At 49.7% G+C, this 20,006-nt stretch overlaps 1 protein-coding gene across 2 annotated transcripts in view; it reads left to right on the plus strand.

Moving 5' to 3' along the window:
- Grk3 (G protein-coupled receptor kinase 3) overlaps positions 1-20,006 on the plus strand; it is a 101,386-nt gene that overhangs the window by 60,321 nt on the left and 21,059 nt on the right. For both annotated transcript variants that reach the window (XM_038346277.1, XM_038346276.1), the window contains exons 7-13: positions 2,174-2,225; positions 4,091-4,182; positions 5,350-5,449; positions 10,707-10,785; positions 12,319-12,449; positions 15,404-15,498; positions 18,356-18,463. In XM_038346277.1, coding sequence (XP_038202205.1) covers positions 2,174-2,225; positions 4,091-4,182; positions 5,350-5,449; positions 10,707-10,785; positions 12,319-12,449; positions 15,404-15,498; positions 18,356-18,463 — 657 coding nt within the window. The remainder of the gene's footprint in view (positions 1-2,173; positions 2,226-4,090; positions 4,183-5,349; positions 5,450-10,706; positions 10,786-12,318; positions 12,450-15,403; positions 15,499-18,355; positions 18,464-20,006) is intronic.

Consider the following 20,006-nt stretch of genomic DNA (forward strand, 5'->3'; position numbering starts at 1 on the left):
CAGGATTAGAGAGAGGTCTTTGCTGACACAGCACGGTGGCAGTGTTTTATCTGATGTCATATCTTGGGAGTTTGAGGCATGTCTCCCCACTGCGAGTCAAGCCTGGGAAAGGATAGACTATGTACTCAGAGGTATCATTTGCATACTTGATTGATTCGTCCCCCTGGGTTTCCAGGCTACAGAGTGGTGTGCAGTCTTGCTCTGAAGCTGCTCAGCGCTCTTTGAGCTGCTTGTTCGTGTGCCTTGCAGTCAGTTCTCTGGGCTCTGAGCCCCTGAGAGGCAGCCTCTTGTGTGTGTTCTCCTTAACCATGTGTGTGGTGATTTATCCTGTGCCCAGTATCTTGGGAAATTGGCATTTATTTATGGTATCGCAGGTACTAGCAGAAACCTCTGGAAAGGGGCCCAGTGAAGCCAGGGAGGAGTGCAGGCCCCGGGGGGCTGATCTTCAGCCTCATTCCAGGCCAGTCCCACTACCTTGATTTCTCAGATCTGGCTCCCACCTCTGAGTCTATCTTACTCTTGTGTGATGGGGTACTACTTGCTCCAGGCCTAGGGCCTATTCTGTTCTTTACCTCAAGAGTTGGTGATCCCTCATCATGGGATGCCAAGGACCATGGAGTTTGGGTTTCAAAAGCATGGGCCTTGAGCATTACCAGAGATGTATAGGCAGATGAGTAGGTGCATTCAGGGGCTAGGTGTGATTCCCCGTGAGCTCTGGCATCTGTGCGGAAGAAGGAGAAACCTTAGCAGTGTGGCTGTGACTCTGCTGCATCCAGGGAGCACTGAGGCTGGGGGAGGGGAGACTGGGAGTACCGCAGACTCAATGAGTCTCTTGCACGGAGCAGCAGAGTTGGTCCTGGACTCACCCAAGCCACTCCCACATCCAGGTTTCACCCTCTTTACCCTCCAGGTCCTTTGGCTCTGACTGCCCTGGTCCCTAGAGATTTGCCCTCTGCCCCAGGTATTAATGAGGAACCGTGCCCATGTTAGCCCTGAGGCATATACTCTGCTACATCCCCAGGGGACATCTGTGCTTCCTGAAGAGGAACTAGTCACAGCAAGTTCATGCTTAGCCGGCAAAGGGTACTGACTATTATTCCTCTTCCCGAGATGCCAGAACGCTAAGGCTGATTGTAAATGTGTCAGATCCTGTCAGACCCAGACTCTCAGAGAGAAGAGTAGGTTCAAGTCATGAGGGGAGGGGAGTCCCAAAGACTGGTGTTTCTGCACAAACCAATGCACGTCTGAACCGTGATTTTAGACAGCCTCGTAGAGACATTAGGAGGGCAGCAGAGACGGAAGGTCACTTCAGTTCACGGGGAGAACTGCTGTGTTTGCGAAGACCACAGGGCTTTGGGTGATTGATATCGGAAGCCTTTTATTCAGTCATCCCTGGAGGCTGTGGCAGTTGGCATCTTAAGCTTTCTCTTAGGATGCCAGTACCTGTGATGTCACACAAACCCCATCTTCCCTTCCTCCTCCCTGCTTCATTCAAAGAAGCTTGAATTCTGTGTCTTTATGAGGAATCAGTCAGGGACTAGGTGAGATGCAGCCTTCTGGTCCTCATCTCCTTCCCTTCTCCCTCTCTCCACTTCTTTTCTTTCTTTCCCCTTTCTCCTTTCTCTAGCTCTAGGGACTGAATCCAAGACCCTATACCTGTTCAATGGACATTCTACCCCAAAGCTACATTGCCTAAGCCCACACCCTGAGTTTCTTCTGAACCTCTTATAATACCACATAAAATTCTGCTCATTAATGAATAAGCAAGCATAATAGTGCCTGAGTTAAGAAGACAGAGGAAAACACTTCTCTACTGCATGAATGAAGACAGAGCTTGGCAGGCAGTGGGGAAGGCATCTTGAGTACCAGGGGCTCCCTGCTGCACTGCATGGCTTCTTGAGAAGCTCAGGAGCCTGTAGGTCTCTGTCCACCTGCTCACCCACATATGACCTTTGCCCAGCACCATTTGCTGGCCTTGGTCTTGGCAGCCATATAGTGGGGTTGGGTTGCCCCGGGTCACAGGGCTGTTGAAAGGGGTCAATGAGCCATTGAGAATGCTTTCCTTGTGTGAGAGGCAACACTGGAGTTGATTTCAGCCCGTCCCTTGAGGCTCTTCTAGAACGCCATTAAGTGTTTATCTAACTCTTTGGTAATGACTTATATTCTCTTTTAGCGATAAATTCACCAGATTCTGTCAGTGGAAGAATGTGGAATTAAATATCCACGTGAGTACCGTCCTTCTGTTTCCTCTGCCCTGATGTCATGAGAAAAACGCTGCTTTGTTCTGGAACATTTTCCCCAAGGGTTCTCAGCACAGATGTCCTTGTACGGCTCCGTGGCTGGAAAGGCGGGCTCCCATGCTCACTGATAAGCAGTCAGGACCTTGACTTTCTTTTCTCCTGTTTGTGTGAGAATGAGTTTATATACATAGGAAAGGCTATGTTAAGCTGGACTTGATTGACCCCCAAACATGGCAGTGACAACACAACCTAATGTGCTATCTCTGCAGCCTGGGCTCTGGCCACGTTGTGAAGCTTCCTTTCCCTGTCTACCGTAGGGTATAATAAAAGGAGCAGAATCCTTTGCTGGAATAAAGTTTCAGGGTTTTTTATTTCCTTTTTCTTATTTTGAAACTGACAGAAGTAGGGGTTGGGTATTTAGCTCAATGGTAGAACACTATTGAGTGAAAGAGTTCAGGCCTCAGCAGCATGAGGGACAAATCTCTCTCTCTCTCTCTCTCTCTATCTCGATCTCTCTCAGCATCTTCTGACCTCTCTCTCTATCCCCCTCCACTTCCATCCTCCTCCCCTATCATCTCTCTCTCTCTCTCTCTCTCTCTATCTCTCTTCTTCTCTCTCTTCTCTCTCTATCTCTCTCTCCACAAAACAGGAAATTGAAAAAGTTGGACGCAGACCACCGCTGTGTGTGTTGCTAGGTAGCACGCCATTCCCTAGTCTGAAGTGTCAGTCATTCCGGGAAAGGACTGCTCCATGGGTCATGTTTGGATGCACAATTCTGTCTCCATCTCTACCTTCCTCATGAGGATCTTTTGAAAAACATGGGGTTTAATGGGCAAAAGAATCAATTGTGTTTTGTTTTTCAAGAAAATTTGTACCTAAAGCAGTTCTGTTCTTTTGTATTGTTCATTTGTATCCCGTGTGGTTTAAAAGAAAGGGTTTGGAACACACACACACACATACATAGATACACACAGACACACACAGGCATATACACACACAGATACACATGTACACAGATACAGGCATACATATATACACATACAGACACACATACACACATATATACATACAGACACACAGACACACGCAGACACACATAGGCATGCATACACATGTACACAGATACACAGATACAGGCACACACATATACATACACACAGGCACAGACACACACACATATATACACAGACACAGATACATACAGGCATACACACAGACACACGTACACACATATATACACAGATACAGGCACACACATATACGTACACACACACACACACACACACACATACACACACCTCTTTCCTGGCCCCTGAGCTCTGTGGATGGAGGGAACACTTGTATAAATGAAGTCTTTTTCTGTGACTCGCTTTTATTTTCATCTGAGGAGTCCTGCCCACAGCCAGCCTCTCAGCATTTCCAGTTAGAAGGACATTTGTCCTGAAACAGATGCTCTTGACATGGACTCTTGTCCAACCCCCCCCCCCCCCAGGATAGTGCCTGGAATGGTCTCATCGTTCCCAAACTCTAGGCTTCCTGGTGGCTGAGATCATTATTCATTTTGAATAGGAATTCTACACTCACTTGGCCCCAGGGTCATGGCTTGTATAACCTAAGGTTTGCAAGTGTGCAGGGACAATCCCCTCCTACACTGCAGCCCCACACTCTCTCCCTGTTGGGCCTGGTGTGTCATGGGGAGATGGCCAGGGGAGAAGGCTGCTTCTAGTTACACTACCCTGAGAGGCTCAGGAATCTCTCCCGGAAGGGGGAGGGGACACCAGGCTGTCTGCACCTCACCTTGATGTGACTTTCTGTGATTTTGGTCTTCCTTCTGTCTTATGCCTCCACAGCTGACCATGAACGACTTCAGTGTGCACAGGATTATTGGCCGCGGAGGGTTTGGGGAAGTGTACGGCTGCAGGAAAGCGGACACCGGGAAAATGTGAGCCTCTGTCTTCTCACCGGGGCCATAAGAGTGCATTGTGGAGGCCTTGCTTCCACAGAAAGAGATAGGGCTTGAGCTTGGACTGTCAGCCTGGCCCTCCACTTCTCAGGGCTGCCGTAAAGCTAACAGGAGCCACATATAGAGTGCCCACACCAGGGAGAGCGTCCTGCAATTGCTACCTGTTCCTCTTGGAGCTTGATCCCCATGATGCCCACAGAGGCCCCCCGTAGGGCTCCTGCTGAAAGTTCCCCCAGGACCAGGGTGTCCTGTCCTCTCTGCTCTTCAGTAGGAGGTTTTATGAAAACCATCCTGGCAAAGGGTGACAACTGGAGCATCTCAAAAGTTCCTTGTCAGGGAGAAACTATTTCCCATGTACTGAGGGTTCCTTGCTGCCTCGGGAACCCGGTCATTGTAGGACTGCACAGAGAAAACACTAGAGCATCTGTCTGCTTTCCTATAGGTCATGTGACAGGGTCTCAGTGTGTGGCCGAGGTTGGCCTGGAACTGTCTACTAGACCAGGCTGAGCTCTGGCTCTTAGAGATCACCTGCCTCTGCCTCAAGGCATTTCCCAGCATGCCCAGCTCACACTGGTTCAGTTAACAAAACATAAGTGGGTTTTCTGAGTCCCAGAGAGTTGAAGCAAACGTGACAGGTCACCCAAACTTTAGATTTCTCTCTCAGCTTTTCCCACTGTTTTACTAAAAGTGCTTCCTGCTTTCCTCCACCTGAGATGGTTCTTGCAAATTTTAAGTTGTCAGCGGGCCCTCCAATAACCAGCTACAGACATGAAAAGGCTATTCATCACTTGAAAGAGCACAAGATATATAAGAGGGTTGGGAAAAGACAGTCAGGGTCTCCTGCTCCCCCCTCCCAGTATCATGGGGCAGGAGCACACGTTATGCATTTCTTTATTAATGCTTATTTATTTGTTTATTTATTGCTTCTGCTTCACTTTTTTCTCTAATTAGCTTCTCTACCCACGTGCTGAGAGAAATCCCTCTGGTGCTGCATGATTTCTTTCTTCCCATAGTGCCAGCAAAATGGAGATTTCCTGCAGGGCACCTGGGGGTCATCTTGCTTTCTTTCAATGTGGTAGAAATATTCCAGAAATTCATGTAATCTGGTGTAACTGGCCGACTGCACCCTCACCCGTATGTTCTCAGGTACGCCATGAAATGCTTAGACAAGAAGAGAGTGAAGATGAAGCAGGGGGAGACCCTGGCCCTGAACGAGAGGATCATGCTGTCCCTCGTCAGCACTGGGGTGAGTAGCTGGCCCTGTGGCTTCTTAGCTCGTATCCATTGCTCTGTTTGTCCCAGCTGATCACAGAGGTGGTTGAACAAGGGTTAGGGTGTGACACAGGGAGGGCCGTGCCGGGTGGATGGAGTGTGAGGACAGCACAGCCCTTGTCCTGCAGACCCAGCATCTCCCTCGGAGCCCTGCCCTTCCTTGGCTTCCTTCTTTGTGGCGTGTAGTGCCAGATGGCAGAAATTATAATGAGAAGAACATTTGAATGTGATTTAAAAGTTGCCTACACCATGGAAAGCTAGCCAGAGGAAGAAAGGTTGCCCCCTGTCCTTCATGTGCCAGGCAGGGGTGGGACTTCCACTCTGATTTATTTGTCTGGCAATGGTGTTGTCAATCACGGCAGCCTCAGTTCTGGAGCTGGAGATGTGGCTTTGGGAAAGAGCATGAGGCCTTGTGTTCAATCCCTGTGCCACCACCAACAGAAACCCCAGAAGCCACCTGGTGAGCTGACCCAACCAAGACAGCTTCCCTTGTCTGAATCTCTGCAGCATGTGGACACCCGAAGGCTGCGGGCAACGCTCAGGGCAGGGCAGGGGTTGGAACCATGGAGCTGAACTGTGGTGCAGTATCCCTGTCATAACTGGAGGGTGTCTGATTGTCCCTGTCCAGGCCATAGGTGGGCATTTCTTAATTGTCACCTCCAGCCACGTGTGGGCCCTTCTGATTGTCATCACTGGATTCTGTGTCCTGTCTGCCTAAAGGATCTGAAGCCATCAAACCTTAATAGCTAGTCAAAGAACCCTTTCCGCTGGTGAGGGGGCTGCGGAGACCCAGAGCGGACCCACCCCTTCTAGTTCTCGGCCTCACTGACCCAAGCTCAGTCGTCCCTTTGGAGGCAAAGTGGGCTTCGTGACCAGCTTTTGTTGACGTGTGGTTGGTAATGATTCTGATTTTCAGAGCTTCCAGAAGGACTGTTTGCTACGGAAGCAAAACAGTCGTGTCGTTTGGGCGAACTGTAGGATGAGAACGGGGCTCTAAATACTCCCTCATTGTGCTCCAGCTCTGGACATTTTGCTTCGTTCTCAATGAGTTATTTCAAAGCCCGGTTCGTTTCCATGAAGTCATACAGGGAATGTATTCTTTTGATGTTGGAAGTATACAAGGTCGTTTTGTTTGTATTCTTTTAATTTTTTTTTCAAACAAGGGTATATCTTTGGTCTGACCTGAAGGGAATAAATTTGAAAATGATGTTACATTGGGCCACTAACATACGCTGACTGAGAGAGCCCTACTTATGTCCAGATATTGATCTGGAGGCTGGTTAATGGGGGCACAAGTGTCTCAGCCTGGAGAGCCATAGCAAAGTGACTTGGGATTGTCAGCGGCTGGCTGGTTCTGCATGGACACCAGATGACACTCCTTCTGGTGGCCACTTGGCCCCTGGAACAGTGAGGCTCGCAGGCAGTGGATTCTGAGGCAGCACCCAGCCTACCCCTTTTCTCTGTTACTCTTTTGGTCTGTTTCACAGCATGTCCGTGATAAGCACTGTGGGGCTTGAACTAAAGCCATGAAATCTGTAACCACTTACCCCGGGGAAACAACTGAGCTCCAGACTAAAGAAATCAGAAGGTCTGGCTTCCTAGGTGTGGCAGGGGAGGGGGCTTCCTAGGTGTGGCAGGGGAGGGGCTTCCTAGGTATGGTAGGGGAGCTGTTGACCACAAGTATTTGTACAATCTCACAGTACTTTGGTCTGATGCCCAATGAGGCCAGCTGAGTTTGCCACTGCCACATGTTGCTGTTAGGCTCTCCACCTTCATGCAGAGATCAGGGAAGGCTTTGGTGGCAGGTGCAGCTTTGGTGAAGTAGCTGTGGGTTTTCTTAAGCATGAACTTGGAAGCAGGCAGAGATTATCACCAGGCTGTGGTCTGAGGCTGTGAGAAACAAGGCTTGCATAAAGGATTTGAAAGACTCAAACTTGAACGGCTTGCATGTCCAGAACTTGATGGTCAGGACTGAGGCTGGTTAAAAAAAAAAAAAGAAAAGCCGGGCGGTGGTGGCGCACGCCTTTAATCCCAGCACTCGGGAGGCAGAGGCAGGCGGATCTCTGTGAGTTCAAGACCAGCCTGGTCTACAAGAGCTAGTTCCAGGATAGGCTTCAAAGCTACAGAGAAACCCTGTCTCGAAAAACCAAAAAAAAAAAAAAAAAAAAAAAAAAAAAAAAAAAAAAAAAAAAAAAAAAAAGAAAAAAGGTGTAGATCCCACTGGTTGGAACTGGGTTGATAGGAGCCTATACCTGGCACTGGATGAAACCACCTTCTATGGAACCCTGGGGATGCTCAGGAGACTAGCAGGTGTGGGGCTTCCATCATGGTCGGCTACCCATTTTTTTTGTGGCCTCAGGCAAGCAGTTCCCTATTCAGTGGGCTTGGGCTTGACTTCCTGAGCTTTGAATTAAGGAAGTGAGACCTGCTGGTTTTTTAGAGCCTCTGATTCTAAACCTAAAACTCATTTATTTTCTTACTAAAGGCGCTTGCTCTCTCAGGGAGACCCAGCCAGCCCCTTTGCAGTTTCTCGCGGCTGTCATTAGAAGGACTACAAGACAGCGTGTCCCAGAATCTTCCCTGTGAGGTCCTCCGGTGTCCTGGGTACAGTTTCCCACCTAAGCTTGGAAAGACCGTGGCCTTACTGAGTTTAGGGTCCTCTGTTCCAATGAGCTGCCCCTTAGATCACAGGGCAAGTTTTAGGGGAGCCCCACTGAGGATTAAGGGGGAACTGTGGAGGAGAATAAGATGTTTTCCCCAGAAGGTCGTGGGGAGATCTGGAGAAGCATGGGGGGCTGTGCTGGCTGAATTTGTGTCAACTTGGCACAAGTTAGAGTCATCTGAGAAGAGGGAACTTCAATTGAGAAAATGTCTCCATAAGATCAGTCTGTACACAAGCCTGTAGAGAATGTTCTTAGTGATTGATGGGGGAAGGTCCAGCCCATTGTGGGTGGGGCCATCCCTGGGCTGGTGGTCCTGGGTTCTATAAGAAAGCAGGCTGAGCAAGCCATGAGGAGCAAGTCACTAAGTGGTACTCCTCCATGACCTCTGCATCAGCTTCTGCCTCCAGGTTCCTGCCCTGTTCCTGCCTTGTCTTCCCTCGGTGGACTGTGGTCCAGGATACGTAAACCAAACAAACCCTTTCTCCCAACTGAATTTGGGTCATGTTGTTTCATCACATTAATAGTAACTCCGAGTAAAGCAGGGCCCAGAAGGCCACTTGCTCACAGGAGGATAGCTCTGTGCTTCTTGTACTTGAGGGCACACACAACACTTGGCATCAATCAATTTGCCATCTCAGCAGAGGACCAAAGAGGAAGCTGTCATTCTTGACCCAGTTTTCTCTAGAACTTATGGGAATGAGTCTGAGTTTGTACACCACCTCTCTGCCTCTGTGGTGTTGGGATTTAGCTCTTTAATGTGGGCTCGGGAGATCAAACTCAGGCTGTCTCGCTTGCGTGGTGAGAACTTACGGATTAAGTGCCTACCTAATACCAAGGTTTTAAAGAAGTTTTCCTGTGGAAACCTCGGCACCTTCTTTGGATTTTAATAATTCGCAGTGTTGAGAAAGTCCATATTGTGTGGCTAGGCCGTGTTGTACTTGCAGCCCCCTCTAGTGGTGAGGTGTAGTTGGAATTTTCTTTGGGCCACCTACCAGCTCCCCAATAGAGACACAGAGACTTAATTAATTGTGAAGGCCCAGCCGTAGCTTAGACTTGCCTACTAGCTCTTTTAGCCTAATTTAACTTGTTTCTGTTCAACTATGTTTTGCCTCGGGGCTTTTTACCTTTTGTTCTGTATGCCCTACTTTCCTGCTTCCTCCAAGTCTGGCTTACTGGCTCCTGGTGTCTCCCTGGTGTTTTTTTTCTTTTTCCTTTCAAGACTGAATTCCTCCTCCTACTTACTCTCGGTGCACAGAAGTCCTGCCTATCCCTTCTCCCTCTTTCTTGGTCATTCAACTTTTTAATCAGAAATCAGGAGCCTAAGGCAGGCAAGGTAAAACAGGAACACATCTTTACATAATTAAACAATTGCAACAAATCCTTGCATAGTTAAACAAGGGTAACACACCTTTGTATAGTTAAACAAATATTCCACAGTGGTGAGGACATGTGAAGAATCTAGACTTGTGAGTCCCGCAGAAGAAGAGCAGTCATGAAGACTGGTCATCAGGAGCAGCAGCCTTGTCAGGAGTCAGAAGTCCTGAAGTCATCCAAGGCTTGGGACATTCCTCTCCTGAGCTTTCACAAGGTGGCTAGCTCTGCTGTTAGCCCGACCTATGTGTGACAGAGTCTGCTTCCCTCTCCCTGAGAGCACGAGATGGCCTGTGTTGCTCCACATGGCACTTGCTCGATGAGCTGGACAGCAGGGTTGGCGGGAGCTTCCCCAGGACCAGATCCAGCTTGAGGCCGTCTTCTAGACAGCCCTGAGCCGTTTCTAGATGGAGGAAGAGGACACAGGTAGACGGAAGATGCCGTGCATGGTCTGCAGAGCCGGAGCTCCTGTCTGGCGCTCCTCCTGCTGACTCTCCTCAGGGGCCTTTCCTGGGCTGGCCAAGTCCAGCAGAGCTGTGAGGTGCTCTTGCACCTGAGGCACAGGTGGGCCCCCGACTGTCTGCCTGGTGTGGAGTTGCCAGGTCGTGGGGTCAGCAGGTGATGCACAGTCCAGGTAACAGCTCCAAACAGCTGGTCCCGGCTCAGCACCTAGGTGTCTGAACCTAGGTCAACCTGTCAGCGCTCATTTCTCTTAGGGTTCTATGGGATCCATAACTGATTTAAGGGACAATGGACACCCATTTACTGTTGAGTTACTCTGTCAGTCACTCTACAACGTATGTTCCACCTTCAGAAGCTAATTTCATCCTAATAGCACAGATACCAACCACCCTCTCGTTCGGTTCTCCTGTGTTCAAAGCAGAGATTCAAATACATAGTTGACTGGCCAGGACCCAAACCATGGCCAGCAGAGGTCACTGGGGCAGCAGCGTCCCTGGAGGCTCTGAAGAGAGCAATGCCAGATTGAGTCAGGGTGAGAGAATGTCTCGAGTTCAGCTGCTCCGATGATGGCCTGTGTCTGTCTCTGTCATCAGCGGGATCTGTTGCTCCATGGTTTCTGAAGTGACCAGTGTATATCACACTCAGGGCCAAGGAGTCTGCAGTGGGGTGTTTGGTGGTAGGAATGGTTTCCGGGGCGGCTTCTGTTCTTCTCAGACTTGTGTTCGTTCTCTCTAGGACTGTCCCTTCATTGTCTGCATGACTTATGCCTTTCACACACCGGACAAACTCTGCTTCATCTTGGACCTGATGAATGGTAAGCAAACCCAGGGGTTCAGCTGCAGGGAGGGCTCTGTGTGGCATTCATTCTGAGCTGGTGGCACCCAGGCATGCTGGATTCTGTGAACCTGTCCCATAATTGTAATCTCTTTGTAATTTGGAGGGCATCTTTGCCCTTTGGACTTGGGTAGATTCATCTTCAATATTGGTTGTGATTTCTCTCTCAGCCTGCCATTCTCTCTCTGGGAAGAAGCTGGGTCTAGAAATTTCTCACAAAATTAATACAGGCCTTGAAGTTTTACCTTCTGGACTGCAGCTGCCCCCAGTCTTTAGTTAGCTTATTTCGTGGTCTCAACTCTTAGGAATGAAATATCTCCTAAGCATATAGGCCAAACACAGGCATGCATTGAGAAGCTGGCTTTCCAGGACTGGTTTGTGTGGGTCCTGCCTTGCTCCTTTGTGTTTCTGATGTCCTCAGGACTCTGCGTTCATCTTTGAAACCATGAACAGTCACCCCGAAAACACACAGATACAGAATGTTCAGCTGCGGAGGCTTTCAGCGTGAGGATGTGATATTGGAGCACTTGGAGTATTTTTAGGAAAAGCTGACATGAAAAATGAACCATTCAGCCATTCAGATTCCTTTTATTTTTTTAGTTCCCTTGAAGTTTTATTATGTTTTGAGTGTTTGATTTGAGCTCAGATCTACCCCCAAAATAGGAAGAACATAAGGTCAGTAATGAGCCAAAGATGCCAGAGCCAACAGCACATGCCTTGCAGATCCTGTGTGTAGACGGATGGGCAGAGGGGGCAGTGCTCATGGAGGGGTGAGGGCAGAGTGGCTCCTTCCCTGCCAGGGCCAGGCTGGTGGAGTCTGAGCTGGCCCACTGGGAAGAGCTTGGAGCCCTTTATTTGGTGTCTCAGTACATGTGCAATGAGGGAAGAGGTGTGTGGAGTCCAGGGCAACAAAGTCAGACATATGACAGACGGTATCATACACCCCCTCCCTGCCCTGGGCCTTATGGACTGTCCTTGAAGCAATGCAACTCTTTCCTTTTCCCAACATTGTATTTTGAACAATTCTGAAGTCATGGCTAAGGTAACAGTTTTAGGAGGTTTCTTGGATACCCATCGACTAGAGTTTGCCAATAACACTTCACTGGTCTGACAGCATCATATCCCCCTCCGTGGGACCAGTGTTGAAGGCTTTTCTGTTTTTTTTTTTTAAACTGTGGACTATTGAGGCGGTCATTGCTTTGGAACACTATGTAGGTGGGTTCAGTTACTAGGCAGGTTTAAATAATCAGCCGGCCCATGCTTGGTGGTATAATTGGTAGCAGAGCCCCCTAAAGCCCCTAATGGTTGGCTCCGTCTCATTCATGAGACATGGTCTCACCCTTCATCCACTTGAAGTTGTTTCTGTAATGATCAACACCTTTGATCAGATTACAGAAACCAAAGACAGATGTCAAGGGAAAAAGGAAGAGCTATTGTATTTTGCTCTACCACCCCTGTTATTTAGGGTGACCCCGTCTACTCTCAGTGAACCATTCTGGGTCTCTGGTTGTAGGGGGCGACATGCACTACCACCTCTCCCAGCACGGGGTGTTTTCTGAGAAGGAGATGCGCTTTTATGCCAGCGAGATCATCCTGGGCCTCGAGCACATGCATACACGCTTCGTTGTCTACAGAGACCTGAAGGTGAGGAGGGTTGGGGTGTGCCCACAGCAGGGACGGTACCTGTGGCCAAGCCCCATTGTCATGGCAACCTCACTGCCTGCTAAGGTGCTGGGTGGAGAAGTTCTCATGCTAGGTCCAGGAGTCGCACAATAATGGAGATGCTAGTTGGTATGTTTTGGGCATTTCCAAGTTTGTATATAATCGTGGTTTGGTTGACACTCACTAAGGAACAAATTTTATCCTGCTGGTGGGTCAGGGTTTGAGAGGGATAAGGACAAGCCACGGGCCAAGATAAAGGATGATGGAGTCCTTGCTCCTGTGAACAAGGGTGGTAGGTTGGAAAGGGGTGGGTTGTGGATTGCAGCTCAGTTCGTAAAACTTCCTGGGGACACCCTGTGGTTCCTTACGAAGCTGAGATTGACTCACTGAGCTGTGGTCAAGTGCTTGGTGCTGGGGTCTCCATGCAGGAGGGAATATGGCTGTGTCCATGGTGACACCATCTATGTGTGATGCAGACAGAGAAGAAAATAAAAGGGACTGCATTAGTCAGGGATTCTATTTCTTCAGTAAACCTCCATGACCAACACCAACTCAGGGAGGAAAGGGTTTGTTCCCTTTTATAGTTTGTAGTCCATCATGTAAGGAAGTCAGGACAGGAGCTCAGACAGGGCAGGGACCTAGAGGCAAGAGCATGCAGAGGCCATGGAGGGGTGCTTGTAATGGTCTGTCCTGTCCCTCTAAGAGATAAGCCCTGCCCACTCCCCTCCCCTTGGATCTTCCTCTTCCAGCCTGCAAGCTCCCTCCTTTCTGTCTCTCTCTTCCCTCTCCTGGAGAGGTAACTTCTGCCTCTCTCCCTTCTCCTCCCTTCTCCCCTCCCCCACTCTGGTTTTCTTTCTCTCTCTCTGCCTGGCTCCCCCACTCCTTCCCCTTTCCCCTCCCTCTCCCCCCACCCCCCCTCCCATAGCCCACTGAATAAACTGTACCCAAACCCTCTCTCCGAATGGTATGCCTATCCCTCTCTGCCTCTCATCCGCTACAGCTCCTCGAGGGACTACCTGGCCCACCAAGGGCTCTCATCTGCCACGCGGCTCCCTGCCTGGTACCCACTGCCCCTTGTGGCACACTGCCCGCTGCCGCCCCTAGGTGACCACAGTGTTTACTTTTACCATTACGGTGCTGCTTACTGGTTTATTCCCCCACAGCTTGCTCAGCCTGCTTTCTTATAGAACCCAGGACCACCTGACCAGGGACGGTACCACCCACAATGGGCTGTGTCTACCCCATCTATCACTAATTAAGAAAATGCCCTACAGGCTTGCCTACAGCTTGATCATAAGAAGGCATCTTCTCAGTTATGGTTCTCTCTTCTCAGATGACTCTAGCTTGCGTCAAGTTGACAAAAACAAACAAACAAAATCATCCAGGGTGAGACCCTGACAGATTATAGACACATGTGTGGGATGTGTCAGTAGCAACGAGAGGTAAATTGGTAGAGGTGACAGCTTACCAATAGGGTAAGAGAACGCTGAGAGAAAGTGCTAGTGACTCATTTCTGTTTCCTTCTGGAATGGTCAAATATGCAATGGTCTGGGACGAAGTCCTGTTACTTTCTCCAAGGCTCTGTGAGACGTTGTGTTGCTTGTTTGAGACAGGGGTCTCCCTGTGTAGTTCAGGGCAGCGTGGAACTCGAGATCCTCCTGTCTCAGCCTCCCAAGATGTACCAGCCTGTCCGGACGCTGATAGATCTAGGAAGCAAAATGCTATATTTTGGTTTTGGGCACATAATTTTTTTCCAGAATACTTCTGAGAAGTTGAAAGTGTTCTTTGTGTTAAAGGATTACTCTCTTAGCTTTCATGCATGCATACAGAAGAAAAGATAATTTTTTTATTGAACTAGAAATAACCAGATGCTGGTGGGCTCATGGCATGTTAGTTGTTCATGAATTTTATGAGGAACCAGTTACATGCTGACAGCTCCTGGAGCTGCTGCCCTGTGTCTTAATTTAGACCCTGGGATGGCTTTTACCCATGTCTCTCTGTGTTTGTTTTCTCAGCTTTTTAGTAGGCAATGATGTTATTCAGTTCCCATTTGAATGTAATGCTAGTCACTCATGATTATTCATGCTTCAGTATTGTAAGAGCTTGCCATTATTTTTATTTTATTCAAAACAATAGGTGCTTCATGGCGGAAGGCAAAAAGCTATTCCTGAGGAGACTATAGTTGGGTGTGTTGGGGGTGTGGTCTTTGTTTCTGTGATTGCTCAGCCCAAATCTAATCTGGATGGAAATTGTCCCGGTCACACCAGAGTCAGGGTCAGACCATTTAGCCATTTGCTAGGGCTCTTGTCAGCGATGGCTGTTCATCAGAATTAGCATGAAGCTTTGGGATGCTCCCAGTCCTTGGGTCAGCAGTTGCACATCTCTGCAAGATCCCTTCCTTGTCTTGGCCCTTGAAGCCATGTTCTCTAAACCTCGTGGTCCACAGATGACCTCCAGAAGCCTGTGAGCCTGCTCCCCATTGCTAGGATGTCCATGCGGCTACACCGGGGCTTTTGAAGTAACCCCATTGTTAGGATGTACATGCTGGTTATTACCAGAGTCACATCTAGGATGTCCATGCAGCTGCACCGGAGCCCTTGGAGTAACCCCATTGCTAGCATGTCCATGTGGCTACTACACCTGAGCTCTTGGGGTCATCCCATTGTTAGCATGTCCATGCGCCTACACTGGACCACATTGCTAGCATGTCCATGAGGCTACACCGGAGCCCTTGGAGTAACATACCAGTACAGGGAGGGTCCTTTGTCTCTCAGCACCTTCCGGAACACGGAAGTCAGCAGAGTGGTGCTGTGTTCCTTGTCCTGCTGGCTGATTTGAGAACACAGAGTTTCCCGAGATAGCATAGGGATGCCCCGTGGAGATCATGTGCAGCTCTGGTCATCTCCTGGGGACTCGTGAACTTCTTTTTCTTTCAGCCTGCAAACATCCTCCTGGATGAAAACGGTCATGTGAGGATATCTGATCTCGGTCTTGCCTGCGATTTCTCCAAAAAGAAGCCGCACGCCAGTGTGTGAGTAGCATGTCTGCTGCGTTTGCCGCGTTCCACAACATGGCACCTTTGTTCAGGCAGCACACCTGGCCCCAGGTGCCCCTGTCTCCTGTATCAGCTGCATTTTCTCTGTTGTACTCAGTGTCAAGGTGGTGGGAGTGGAAGTAAAGAGCAGAGCGCTTCCTGTCACTGTTTCTGGGGACAGACATGGCTCCCGGGGAACTGACCCTGCTTGGGAAGGGGTCTGGTTCTGAAGAAGCTGAAGGTCATGCTGCCCGTGGAACTCTGAGCAAGTCAGTTCACCTCTCACCTTTAGTCTGTTCTGAAAGTAGACCTAATACATTTTTACCCCATTGCCAGAGTATGTGACAGAGCCCGTGCCCGAGAGAGGCATGTGACGTCTGCCCAGGATGCCCCCAGGGAGGGCTCAGGCCGGCTTCTCACCTCCGTCTCCTGTACTTTGGGAACTTCGAGGAATCAGCCACCTGCTTACTCACCATTCAGGGTTTAACACAGGCCGTACCTTTAGACTTGAGAGGTGAACCTGTTGCCACAGGGAAGTGCCTCTTGAGCCCACAGCCTTTAGCCATCTCTGAGGACTGGGAGCTGCATTTAGTGGTGGCAGGTCTAAGTTCAGGTGACCTGGCCTTTGGCCACCTCTAGGTAAAATCCATGCCCTAGCTCTGAAGAGGAGTGTGCCAGTGACCACCCCGAATGCCCACTTTACCTTCTAGAATGTCTCCTCCTGGGCCCATGACTGGCTCAGCAGAGAAAGCTGTTGCCACACTGCCTGACCACCTGAGTTCAATCTCCAGGCTCCACGTGATGGGAGGGAGGAGAGAACTGACTCCCATAAGTTGACCTGTGTCCTCCACACACAAGCCATGGCCCGACACACATGCGCACACGGGCACTAATAGGAATATGAAGGTTTCTCATTCCTAGCACCGAGTCCTCTACAGTTCCATTTCACCATCTCTACTGAATGGTCCTGGAGATAGGTACCCTGCGTTTCAATTCTGTGTGCAGAATAAATACAGACCTCCCCTTTTGTGTAACTAGATCTGAAGGGGTGGATTAGGGCCTGCTTTAAATCCAAACTGCCTTTGAAAGCACATTGCTCCGCTGTTGATACATGGGTGGTAAACTGCACAGTTTCTCTAAGCAGATGCTCTTTGCCCGGAAACTGTTGCAAGACTCTGAGAGCATCAAGGGTCTGCCCCAGCGGGCTATCTGCACTTCTTCCAGGCAGTTCCTTGGCCATTTTTGAGAGATGCTTTTGCATTTTTAATGCCACCCCTCTTTGGCATGCTCTTGTCTTCAGTTTACTGTGGTCATTACTAAACATGAGCAGGAGATTCATGAGGATGCATCTTCCCAGAAATTAGCTTGGTGGCGTGGCATAGTTTATCCTACTGACCTGGCCGCCTAGGTCCTGAGAGGCAAATGAGCTCCACATGGAGGCCTGCTGTGCCTGCCTCCGGAAGCACTGTATTTTGAACTGTGGCTTGGCTTCCTTTTCCTGTCACTGTGGTAGAATACTCTGATAACAACAACTTAAGGGAGCAAGGACTTGGGTTGTGTTCCAGGTTATAACGCATCACGGCAGGGACATCCTAGCTGTGGACCTGAGGACGCTGGGCACATCACATCCGGTCAGGAGAACGGTCCCCGCTCTGCTCACTTTGTCCTTTTCGTACAGCCCGGGACCCAAGCCTAGGGAATGGTGCTGCCCACTTTTAGTGTGGGTTTTCCCACCTCAGGGAACCCTAATCAGTTCAGTCCCAGGCATGCCCAGGAGTGAGTGGTCCCTCCCAGGTATTCCAGATCCGCGCGGACAGTCGACACTGGCCGTCTCAAACAGCATTCACAAAGAGATTGGGCTGAGAAGTCGCCCTGGCTCCTGGTCTAAATGCTGGCATCTCTTCAGCGCAGATAAATGTACAGGGAGTATTGTGACTGTGGGCGGCACTAGTGAGCTCCAGAGCTAGTGGACACCTGCAGAGCCCATCTACATCAGCTGGTTTGATTTCTCCTGGAGGATGCCCCTCCCCTCCCAAATGGTGGTTCAGTCACGGATAGCACCCAACAGTTACTTCAAAGGGCTTCCAGGCTATCTAAAACTCAGCTTTCCCAATAGGCATTTTGGAAGCCCTGGCAGGGGTCTCCTTTGTTGCTGGCATGGCTCTTTGGATCTTATGCTGGCACCTTGCGGAAAGCCAGGCTGGCCAGCACCCATTTCATGCATTGTGCAGCTCCTTCAAGCCTCCCCATGGGCTCCAGTGATCACCCATGATCCTTACTGACTTGGGGTTTCTGAGTGAATCCTCAGTGTGCGTAAACAAGTCAGCAGCACTTACCCTAAGGCAGGGCATGATCTGAACCTTGCCTCCTGCCCTACGTAGGTTCACTTCACCTCTTGGACTTGTGATGCCGAGCCATGGCCATACCTGCGTTCCCCTCAGCACCTCTTCATCCTCTCATTAACAGAAGTCAGTGAGAAACCGAACAGCTGTAGGGCTGCAGACAGGGGCTTTTCCAACATTCTTTTTGATGGCATTGTAGATCCCCTGGGTCGCTCAGGCTCATCTTGGGGCACAGTGTATGTACCTACGGGTCTTTACAGACACCACCAGCCAGATCAGTTGCATCATGGGTCCACGGGGTGATAGATGCCTTAGCCAAATTGCCCTCATCCTCCTTCCCTTCCTGTGTGAACTCACAATCGCCTTCTGCAGAGCACTCAGCATAAGGTGTGTGCTCAGGCCATGGTGCATGCTCTCTTCTCTGTGCTCAGCCACTGCCCTCTCAACCCGGGGTGGTGTCCTCCTTATTCCAGAGTGAGCGTCCTCCCGTGACCATCTCCTTCCCTCCCCAGGGGCACCCATGGGTACATGGCTCCGGAGGTGTTGCAGAAGGGGACGCCGTATGACAGCAGCGCTGACTGGTTCTCCCTGGGTTGTATGCTCTTCAAGCTCCTGCGGGGGTGAGTGGAACCCAGATGTCCTGTCCTGGGGTGCTTGGGTGCAGTGGAGCTTCCTGGGCTGAGGTTAGCCCAGGGGCAGAGGGCTTGCCTCATGTGCCTCATGTGCCTCATGTGCAAGAGACCCTGGGTTCCATCCTCAGCCTGGGGGTGGAGAGAATATTTAGAAATTACTGTCCTGATGTTATGTTAAATCGCACAGTGGCCTCTAAACCACACTGCTGCAGATGCTGGCTCCTCCTTTTTTTTTTTTTTCCTCAGGCCAGCTTCTGTGCAGAGGACTCAGAAATTAAAGCTTTATGGCGTCATATTTTTTTTGTCCCATGCCATGGGTCCTAGGTACCTTAAGCTAGGGCTAAGGTAAAATAAGACTAATAAATAGAGCAAACCAGGAGGGCTTTGGAGCATTTCCACAGTAAACCATATTCTGGGGCTAGGAGGAAGTATTAAAACGTGGATGACTGGAAGTATTAAAACATTAAAAGGTGGTGTGTCATCCCCCCCCCCCCCCCGCCACAAATGACTTCTCATGATTCCTGAGTCGAGCATTTGGGGAATTCTGGAGAGAGTGGTGAGGGAGCCAAAGTAACCCCACCTGAAAAGGGCTTGATTTCTCTGTGAGACTGCTAATATTGTCTCTTGGAAGTTGACCTTTCTACTTGACTGTATTCTAGGCTACAGAGACACTGAGTTGGGCAGCAGGGAGGGGAGTGTACCCCAAGATGTGTGTCCTCATACTGGATGACTAGATTGTTCTAGTGGGACCCACTGTATTTGTCATTCCCACTACAAAGGTCCAAGAAAGAGACCTGTCCCCACTTCCTGTCCAGATTTTCCTCTTATCAGTAGCCTGTGCCCACAGTAGCCTGTGCCCACAGTCTATTGAGAGTTCACTGCACCCCTGGGAAAACTCATAGGTTCTGCGTAGTACATTTGAAGAGCTGTTCAATGCCATAGTCCCCCAAACTTGGCTCCAAGTACCACTCACTATATCCTTGATGCTTCTGTAATCTAATTCTGCTGTGCCCATTGTATTCCCTGGGGATCTAAAATTGTATTACCGCTGAGAAAGTCAGGTCTGTTATTCCGTAATTATATTAGCAGTACCATGTCGGTGGAGCCCAGGCGCCCTTTATTCCTGATCCCAGGACTAGCTGACCTGATTAGAGGTTATGCAGAGCGAGTCAGAGGAAGCCATTTCCCAGGGAGGCCCCCTTCTGTCCCCACTACAGTCCTTGCAGGTTCAGGGAGACACCCAGGAGTCCCTCCAGTCGCTGGAGACAACAGGGCACAGCGGATTTGGATTACAAAAGCATCAAGCCAAACTGTCCACACGAAAGTCATCAATAAAGGACCCCAGGGAAACAGTGCAAGCCCGAGAAGGCTGGGATTTGCCTCTTCATTGCCGTCCCTAGTGAAACATGACTTTGTGTTTGAAGAATGGGGAAGGGCTTGTCTGATTATCACTTCAGTCCTATGCAACTGTGATTTGCCCCCTCGTGGAGTGAGTTTAGTTCTACACAGCTGCAGTTCAGTTTCTGAGTCC

Source organism: Arvicola amphibius, chromosome 10 (assembly GCF_903992535.2).
Source record: "Arvicola amphibius chromosome 10, mArvAmp1.2, whole genome shotgun sequence".
Lineage (NCBI taxonomy): Eukaryota > Metazoa > Chordata > Mammalia > Rodentia > Cricetidae > Arvicola > Arvicola amphibius.